The sequence below is a fragment of the Anopheles marshallii genome, chromosome 2 (genome assembly GCF_943734725.1).
Source record: "Anopheles marshallii chromosome 2, idAnoMarsDA_429_01, whole genome shotgun sequence".
NCBI classification, from domain to species: Eukaryota; Metazoa; Arthropoda; class Insecta; order Diptera; family Culicidae; genus Anopheles; species Anopheles marshallii.
The window spans coordinates 65,329,992-65,339,180 of record NC_071326.1 but is presented as its reverse complement, the minus strand read 5'-3'; the positions used below and the strand labels follow the sequence as shown (position 1 = coordinate 65,339,180).

The window sequence follows — 9,189 nt, the reverse complement described above, 5'->3', positions numbered from 1 at the left end:
GAGCTCATCATTATTACTGCTCCTGCATTGCTGACTCACACGAAGCCAAAATTCCGTCTGAGCATCTTCCTATCAAACGCGATTAAGAGGGTTTGCCAGCATTGGACAATGTATATGTAAGTGATTCGTGTAAGGACTTTATAAGTGATATACAAACTTTAGCTGCACGAGTAACATTACCAAATAGGAGATATTTTGCGTATGAATCGCTTTTAAATATTTTATTTCACCTAACTTTCCTCCGAATCGCTGATCACTTCCGTTTTCATGCCATCGTCGTGTCTGCTAACGCTGCGCCCCGGACTAGAGATTGGACTATCACTCGATATCTTTACCGTGGCCTCGTCGTCCTCTTCCTCCTCCTCCTCCTCCTCTTCATCCTCATCATCCTCTTCCGATTCTTTCATCTCCGGCAGCCCACCATTGACTTCCGTCAGTAGCGCATTCAGCTCGCCGAGCGCATCCAGCAACGAATTCGCAACGGATTTTTCATTGCCAAACCGTTCCTTCTCTGCAACCAGGCGCGTTTTCGTGATGCCCAGATTTTCGCGCTGCAACCCCACGAGCTGATTCAGCAGTGACTTAAAGCCGCCGAACTTCGGTGCAGGTGCGGCAGCCGGCCGAACCGTCGGTATGGTGTTTGTGGTTTGAATAATGTTTCTACCGAGCGTTGCCGTCCCGGGGGCGCTCAGTAACTGCTTCGGCTGGATGCTGATCTGTGGGAGGCCGGACACGTGCGAGGTACCTTGCAGCGATACACCGGTCGAGGTGGTATAGATCTGTTTGGTCGCTGCCGACGTGAGGAGCTGCTGCTTAGAGGACGACCCATCCTTGGAGAGTGTGTTGACTAGAAATACTTTCATCGGTGCACCGGGCGTGCCGGCGGTTGAGGTGGTGACTCCACTGCTCGCACTGACGGACACGATCGGTTGTGCGCCCGGTGATGGTTTGGTGGCTGCGATAGATACGGTCGGTTTCGTGTACAATTGTATCGGTTGTTTAAAGCCGATGCCGGACGCTTGTGGCTTCAGTAGAAAGTTGGTTGGTACGAGAGAAATTTTGCTCGGCGCAGCGGTGGTAGTGGCCGTTGTGTCCGATTTCCCGGCGAGAGTCGTTATGCCAACCGTAGGCGCAGCGGTTGCTGCTGCGCTGATGACGTTTGCTACCGTGGACAGTTTGAAGTTGGCACCGCCGGAGTAATTAATAATCTTGATCGTTCCGGGCAACGGCTGTGCTGTGGTGCTGGTCGCCGTACCATTTCCTTTCGTAGTGACACTGGTATTGATCGATGGGGTCTTCTCGCCAGCAGTTGGATTAGATTTCTTAGGTTTGTGTGCACGTCTCGTGCGACGTCTTAGCCGGGTCGATCGATCGCTGCAACGAAAAAGCAGTAAAAACGAATCAGCACGCTGAGGAAACGAAGGCAACCGTAAAAGCCACCTGTTGCTCCGTAGCACCGCAGATGTCAACATAACAGTGCTCGGAAATACTGTTCGGCACACCCGAACAAACACGTGGCCCGTAGCGTTCCCGTGCCGCACGCGTACTTTGCGCCGACGCCGAAGAGCAGCGCCATTTTGAAACATAGGGGAAGCTGTTTTCATCCGTTTCGTTGTTTGGTACAGATTGAGGGGAAACGGTACCATGCTTACGGTAGTAGAAACGTACGCGCAAACGCCAAATAAGCAAAAACGAGAAGCGCTTGTAAAAATGGCTTGTCAGAAAACCTTTTCTGCTGGGTGCATATACATTTCTTTAAAACGATGTCCAAAATGCAATGGTCATCTTCAAAATCATCAAACACATTAATCCGTTCTAATCGGTTTCCTAATACACTAAATGCGTAATTGAAATGTTACAGCCTATGTTTGCCATTACCTTTCATCAGCCTCATCCATGCCGGAGCTTTCATCGTCCGTTTCGCTTCCACCCTCATCCTCAAAGTCCGGATCATTCGGATCGTCTTCGTCTTCCTCCATCGGTTCATCCTTCGGTATCAGCAGGTTGGGTTCCTTGAGTTCGACCTGTTCCGCATTCTTCAGCAGGTCCTCCGGTCGTATTTCCTTTTCCTCGTCGCTTACCAACTCCAGCTTCACTTCGATCTGTTCCGGATCGAGCTCCGACAGCTCCGGTCCACTCGCCGACCCGGCCGACAGTCTCGGACGAGCTACACGGCCACTGCCGGCAGCATTTGACGGACCAGAACCCGATCCCGATGCAAGCGGTGTCGGTTGATATCGGCTAGCTGCATTAGCACCGCCAAATACCGGCCGCGTCAAGATTTCGTCCATCGCGTGGAAATGCTTCCAGGACGGTTCGTTTATAACGCCCGTTTCCAGATCCTTCTTGATGCGGTTGTAGAAACACTTGAGGTTCTTGATGCGCGTGTTAATTTCCTCCGTCGAACGGTTGTACCCGTACTCGCGCATCTTTTCCGCCAGCTTCGCTATTACCGGGTGTTTCTTGTGCGTGGTGATGAGCGTCCGCTGTACCTGTGGGTCACCCCACAGGGATATCAGCAGCTTTGTTTCTTCGCAGTCAAAGTTCGGATTGCGGCAGTGCGTTTTCTTCAGTCCACCCACCGATCCGATCAGCACCTTGTTCGTCGAGACCCACATTTTTGACCACGGTTTCTTCTGCTTTTGATGGCCAAACAGTAGCCGCTTTTTGCCACTGCCAAGGGTGTGTCGCTGCGCCAACACTGTGTTCCGCAAACGCAAACGTATCGCGGCGGCTCGCGGAGGCGACATTCAATTAAAGCGTCGGCACCGTCTTTCCACTACCCAACACGTTGGTTTCGTTGCTGTACAGCAGTACCTGCACGTTTCACTTACTTGGCACACATTCACACACGAATAATCTAACACATCACTAAAGCCTACGCAGTCGTACCATTCGTTCCAGTCCGCAAACGTTACTACTCACGACGAGCGTCACGACTACTGGAGCTGGGGTTTTGCAGTGTAGAAAAATCGATATCGAAGTCGGCCGTACACCGTTGTCCTGTCTATCTTTACGGTCGCTCCTTTCCCCTTTTGATAACCGTTTCCGGTGGGAGAGCGATTGAGCACGAGAGAGCGAATTAAAGAGCACGTGTACACACCGAGCAGAAGGCTCGTTCGGTTTAGACTGCTGGGACGATGCGTGGTGAATGCGTACTGCGACTGCCAAACGCGTCCAGCTCGGCTCTGGTCTTTGTTGTATTTTTTCCTGCTGTAACCAAACATATAGGAGGGTGGCATTCTGGCTTGATTGCATTGCACCGCACACCCCTTCGCCAACCCTAAGAGGTTTTTTTTTCGTCGTGTCAGAATGGGACAAGGGGTGGTTGGGATGGCTTGGTAAACTTGGTACGCAAGACACGCATGCGCTCGGGCTTCCATGAGCAAGGTGGTGGTTGCGTAGTACGAGCCTCACTACACACTTGTGCATCTCGTCGCCGAACCGGGACTCGCGTTTACCCTCGGTTTACCGGTTCCTTGTATTGCGTCACTCCGGTGAGACTACCTGGTGCTCCGTACTGGTGTCCAGTGAGAACATATTAAGGGCAGGCGCACATCACCCGCTGCATACTTACGTGTGTATAATTCGTATCGTGTGCTGCTGGTCGAAACGGAAGAGGGATGTAAGCGGCGCACGGTAGCCGGACACCACTCTCAAGGATATGCTAGTTAGCTTCATTGCTATAGGTATATTAAAATGTTCAGGGTTGCAATTTTTTCATCAATATTTAGGCCGGTGGTCTGCGCATAATCTTGTCGATGGATTCCTGTTTTGAAAGAGAAATAATTTAGAAATTGCATTTCCTTTGTAGTATCTGGTAATGATGGATGATCTACCTATCTGAAGCTTAAGATGAACTCAAAGCAACGACCAATTAATCCGTTTTCTCAGATTATCGAAAGCTTTCCGACGAATCTAATTGTTGAATAATTGTCTTGTCTTCTTGTGTAACTATGGAAGCAACCGTACCAAACAATTTTGTTTAAGCTACGGGCGTCACAAAAGTTCCCAGTGTACTTAGGCATCTCTATGGCATCTTGGATATGCATTACCGGATGTCTTACTTACATTGAAAGAGAGCCGTATTTTGCCGAGAGCCGTATCATGTTTTAATATAAATTATGCTTAAATTGTAGCAGATTTTGATAACAACCACTAGCTTAATTTTTCGACACAAACGAACTGGAAGAGGATATCCGATATTCCAAACAAAACAACACCTAAACGGTACGACTCTGCCATCTGGTGTTCGAACCCCGAACCCATACGTGACAACACATTTTGACAGCATTTAGATTTGTTTACATTTTTACAGTTTTGCATCGCATTCATCTACTGCAAAGACGCTAAAGAAAGGCAAATTTTGTTGGGAAAAATGGTCGAAGAAACGGTTCCGGTGGCAAAAACGAAGGTAAGCGACTGGTAGCGCACTCAGCCATGCATTACAGTGCTTATTTTTTGTTCGTTTAGACGAAGACTGCACGTCCCAAACCGGTGTACATGTGGACCGTCGCTGATACACTGAAATGGCTGCGAAGACACTGCAACGAACGATGCGCGCAATATCAGGAGCTGTTTCAGCGCGTAAGTTAGAGATTTCTTTCCCGAAAGTTAGCGCAACGGTCGTTTATAACAGTATCTGTTACGTTTAGCATGAAATAACGGGCCGAGCACTGCTGCGAATAACAGACGAGCTGACGCTGCACCGGATGGGCATTCACGATGAAAAAGATCGAGACGACATTCTGCGTGAAATCATCAAACAACGGCTGAAGACGGACATCATGGAGATACGCGATATGGAGCTGATGAACAATGTGTACCAGAACTGTTACTAGAAAATGTGCGAAAATGTTTCCCTTTGTTTATTGGTATTAAATCGTATTTTTCGCTAACAATTTTCAGAGCGTTAAAAAAAAAATATGTGTTTCAGTGAACGAAGGAAACATCAACTCCGGTATAAAAAATAAACGATTCCGGTAAAGGAACATGTGGCGGATCAATCTAATAGGCATTACATCGCTACTGTAACGTAGCAACATCCTTTGCGATGGTTAGTAGTGCGGACAGACTGAATAAATGTTGATATTAGTTCGCTCTTAATTCGGTTCGGTTGTGTTTCCAATTCGTCCCCACAAACGTATTATTCAACGATGATCCGTCCATCCTAGGGATCGTCGGCATCGCTAATAACTTCCGTTTTAAGTGGATCTTCAGTACCATTTGCGGTCGACTGGATGTGTTGCGCTGAGTTGCGAGTCATCATACGACGCTTCTTCGGCAAGGACACGTCCGATGTGGATGAAGGCTTCACGGAAGATGGTACCGGCATTAAGGGTGGTGGTGTGGAGGAAGGTGCAGAACGTTTCGACCCTGTGATGGGTTCCTTCGTCTCGTTTCCACTGTCCGCAGACGGTACTTTCGTCGTTGACGTTGGTGATGCAACCCGTGACGCGGATGATGGCGATGATGCAGATGATGAAATTTCACGCCTCTCCAAACCGGCATGGCCATCGGTAGCGACCAGCGGTGGAGTTTTGGCGTTTTCCGCACGTTTTATTTGCGACTCTACTGCTTTGTTGCTGGGTTGCGGTTCGTGCTGTGTTTCTTTTAGTTGCTGCTGTTCCTTCCGCTGTTGCTGCAGCATACCGGTAAAGAACGTGCTCATGTTGCGCACCATACCGACGAGTGAACCGCCGAACTGCTTTTCGAACTCTAGCCGTTCCTTTTCCAGTGCCAAACGTTCCTTGTTGAGGGTCAAATTTTCACGCTGAATAGCAACGAGCTGGGTGAGTAGTGTGCGAAATCCCGCAGATTGACCACCATTTGCTGTTCGCGCACCGGTAGTCCCTAGCTTGATCGGTTCACCCACCTTCTTCGGTACGTTAACCGTCGGTATGGTGACGATCGGAGATTGACCAGTTACCGAGAGTGGTATTTTGGAGTGATGTATGGGCGCAGGGATAAGCTTTGGCATGGTCGCGGTTGCTTCCGATGCCGGCGTTAGTATTTGTTGAGTTGTTCCATCCTTTGCGACGGTGTTTACCAGCAGCAGCTTCATTGGGGCCGTACCTACACCAGAACCTGAACCAGTACCGGCCGTACCGGCCGTAGCAACCATAGTCGCTGTTCCCGTACCGACGCCCTTTGCGATGCTCATCGTTGGCTGGGTGTAGATCTGTATCGGTGTGGCCAAACTAGACGCAACCGATGAAGGTTGCTTCATCAGTAGATTTGTCGGAACGACGGATATCTTCCCGGTGGTCGGTATACTCGTGGAGGATGTACCGGTTGCCGTGATAGTGGTACCGTTGCCCGACGTGATTGTTTCAATCACTAACCCGCTCGTACTGGCTGGTTTTCCTGTTGCACCGCTCGTCGATTTTGTCCCACCAGAGCCGGAAGTGGTTTTAGTGGCTTGTGCTTTCTGCAGTAATTCATCCAAGCCGTCGTTAAATTCACTGCAAAACGAGAGAAAATAAAAACTCTTAAAAAATTATATCACAAGGAACACTTAACCAGAGTGTAGCTACTTACTTTTCGACATCGAAATCACTACCTTCATCATCGTCCTCCTCTTCCTCCTCCTCTTCTTCATCTTCATCCTCATCGTCATCATCGTCTTCCTCCGTTTGCTTGCGGTTACCTCCTGCTCTTCCGTTAGTGACATTCTTCCCAGCTCGGCTGCCACTGCCAGCGCCACCATTTCTATTGCGACGCAATGAACGCTGACTTGGTACTGTTGGCGAATCTTCCGGGAACTTTGCATCGATGGTAAGCAAATCTTCCGCCCGTATCTCCGTTGGTTCGTATTCATCATCATCGTCGCTCATTACCTCCAGCTTTACCGGGAACTGTGGAAGCGGATCCTTAGCACCATCGTCCTGGTCGTTCTCGTGCTTGGACGATTGTGCCACGGCATCCTGCTGTTGCTGATGCTGCTGCTTCGTTTGTTGTTGCAGGTGGAGCCGGTGCGCATTGCCAAACACCGGCCGGCTAATGATTTCGTCCATCTCGGCGTAATGGCGCCAAGTCGTCTGATTTATAATACCGGCCGCCATGTCCTTTTTGATGCGGTTGTAGAAACACTTGAGGTTTTTGATGCGTGTATTTATTTCCTCGGTCGACCGGTTATATCCGTGGTCTCGCATCTTCCGCGCCAGTTCCGCAATGACCGGATGCTTCTTGTGCGTGGTGATGAGCGTTTTCTGCACCACCGGATCGCCCCACAGCGCAATCAGCAACTTCGTTTCGTCGTAGTCAAAGTTCGGATTGCGGCTGTTGATGCGTCGACCGCACAGGCTGCTGTTGAGAATTTTGTTCGTCGATATCCACGGTTCCCGTGTGCTGCACGACGACGAATCGGTACCATCACTCGGGGCACGCTGCTTTAGGCTTAACCGACCGCTACTCAACCGTATGCTTGCACCCTCCGTACCGGCGGTTGAGGCCGATGTGGACGTCATTGCTTTGCCTTAATCAATTACTCAAATTTGGAATGTTTTATTACACACTCACTGGTCAAAGCAAGCTGCGAAGCTGCTTACGTCAAGCGCTTTCGACACACAGAAGACACACGCAGCACCAGTTGGGTCGGGCGCACGTTGTCCTGATGCGTTCGGGGAATGGTTCTGTGCGGAATGGCGTGTTTCCCCACTCGTGCACAGTGAACCAGCGTTCCCGAATGCGCGCACACAAACTCGGTACCACCGTAGGAGAATTGTCAATCGGGAGAGAAAATCAATATTCGTCACATTAGGCACGACAGACGGCACACCACACTTAGGACACCGCTGTGTGGCAGCTTATTTTCGCTCCCTTCCGTTCGATTCACTTGCGCGAACGAACGATTACACTGTTGCCGTCTCTTGCCAAGGGTAGGTAACATACACTTCCGGCAGCAGAAACGCACCAAACTTCGGGATCCTGTCAATGACAGCGCCACACACACACTGTCTGAACTAGAGCCGCGTCCTGGTCACAGTAGCTCGATCCGCTCAGCTGACTTGATTTCCCCTTTTTTGCAGAAGCTCTGTCGTCGGATTTACACAGAGAGAACGAGAGAGAGAGAGAGAGAGAGAGTACGAGCGAGCGAGACAACAGCAACAACGGAAGAATGCGTGGAAAAGATAGAGACATGCGATGCGATATCCTTTTTTCCAGTCCTTTTGGTTGCTTAGCCACCCTATTTAACATCCGATTGACGTGGTCGCTGGGGTTTTATTTTTGTTGTTGCGAGATTTTTTTTAAACCATTTGGCCGAAAACTTTCTCTCGCCTCTCTTTTCTTCTTTGCGCAAGTCGTTTTCGAAGGCTTCGATTTGATGATTATGCCAAGGCACTTAAAAACAGGGAGGATTGTGTTCGGTTTGACGTTTGAAGAAAAATTTAGCTTGCCTATTGTTTTTGTTTAATTTGATAATAATGTCTGTAACATGTTCTTTTTTCAGTACACACCAGAACACAAACACTGCTAACCTAATCTCCACAATTTGCTTCCATGAGCGAAGCACGCCTTGGTTTCTCACGATGCAAACGGTGCATGCGCATGCACGAAGGGTATCATCAACGAACGAACGTGCAACGAGGGTGGAAATACAAATCTGCCCAACAGAGGTGAGTTTCCTCCCCTTTTTCAACCTTCAACCTGGGCTAAGCATAATCGAAGCAGTCTGCTGCAGTCGGCTGAGCGTCGCATCGGTGCTGCAGCCAGTCGTAAGAGCGCCAGCAGTGCCAAACCAAGGGATAAGCGTACAAAAACGCACACACAGGCAGGGTCGGTTGCTTCGATCGATAAACGCGTTCAGTACCAGGTCGGTTGGGTAGTAGTGGCTCAATTTTATTACGCGGCTGCCTTTGTTTTCCACCCTTCTTGTTGCTGGCCATCCTTAGCAACCCCAATGCGTGTACAAGGATGGCTGGTTTTTTTTCTATTTCCCGCAAGGACGAACCTAGGGTATGGTGAATTAAAGAAACGTTTCCGATTCGCTTAGGGCATTGGTTTATACACCGTGAGACTTGGACTTATCATTTATCTTGTTTGAGATGTTGCTTAAAATCTAGCTCTAGAAAATCCATAAATACACATGGAAGTTGGTAATGAGTATTAAGATTCAAAGTTATATTATTTTATATTAATTTCGATGCAATTTGAATTAAATTTTGAATAATTGCATTGTCACACGCG

General features: G+C 49.0%; 3 protein-coding genes across 3 annotated transcripts; 1 reads left to right on the top strand and 2 right to left on the bottom strand.

Annotated features, from left to right (window-relative positions):
- Positions 1 to 230: 230 nt before the first annotated feature.
- LOC128718410 (histone deacetylase 5) lies at positions 231 to 2,750 on the bottom strand. Its single transcript, XM_053812037.1, has 2 exons — positions 1,879 to 2,750; positions 231 to 1,374 (listed from the first exon to the last, which is right to left on the bottom strand). Exons 1-2 carry the CDS (start codon positions 2,748 to 2,750, stop codon positions 231 to 233), a joined length of 2,016 nt encoding a protein of 671 aa, XP_053668012.1.
- A 1,628-nt stretch (positions 2,751 to 4,378) lies between these two features.
- LOC128707421 (protein aveugle) lies at positions 4,379 to 4,841 on the top strand. Its single transcript, XM_053802373.1, has 3 exons — positions 4,379 to 4,414; positions 4,474 to 4,587; positions 4,656 to 4,841. The coding sequence occupies exons 1-3, from the start codon at positions 4,379 to 4,381 to the stop codon at positions 4,839 to 4,841; spliced, it is 336 nt and encodes a 111-aa protein (XP_053658348.1).
- A 329-nt stretch (positions 4,842 to 5,170) lies between these two features.
- LOC128708897 (probable serine/threonine-protein kinase mps1) lies at positions 5,171 to 7,469 on the bottom strand. Its single transcript, XM_053803875.1, has 2 exons — positions 6,541 to 7,469; positions 5,171 to 6,464 (listed from the first exon to the last, which is right to left on the bottom strand). The coding sequence occupies exons 1-2, from the start codon at positions 7,467 to 7,469 to the stop codon at positions 5,171 to 5,173; spliced, it is 2,223 nt and encodes a 740-aa protein (XP_053659850.1).
- Between the last annotated feature and the right edge of the window lie 1,720 nt (positions 7,470 to 9,189).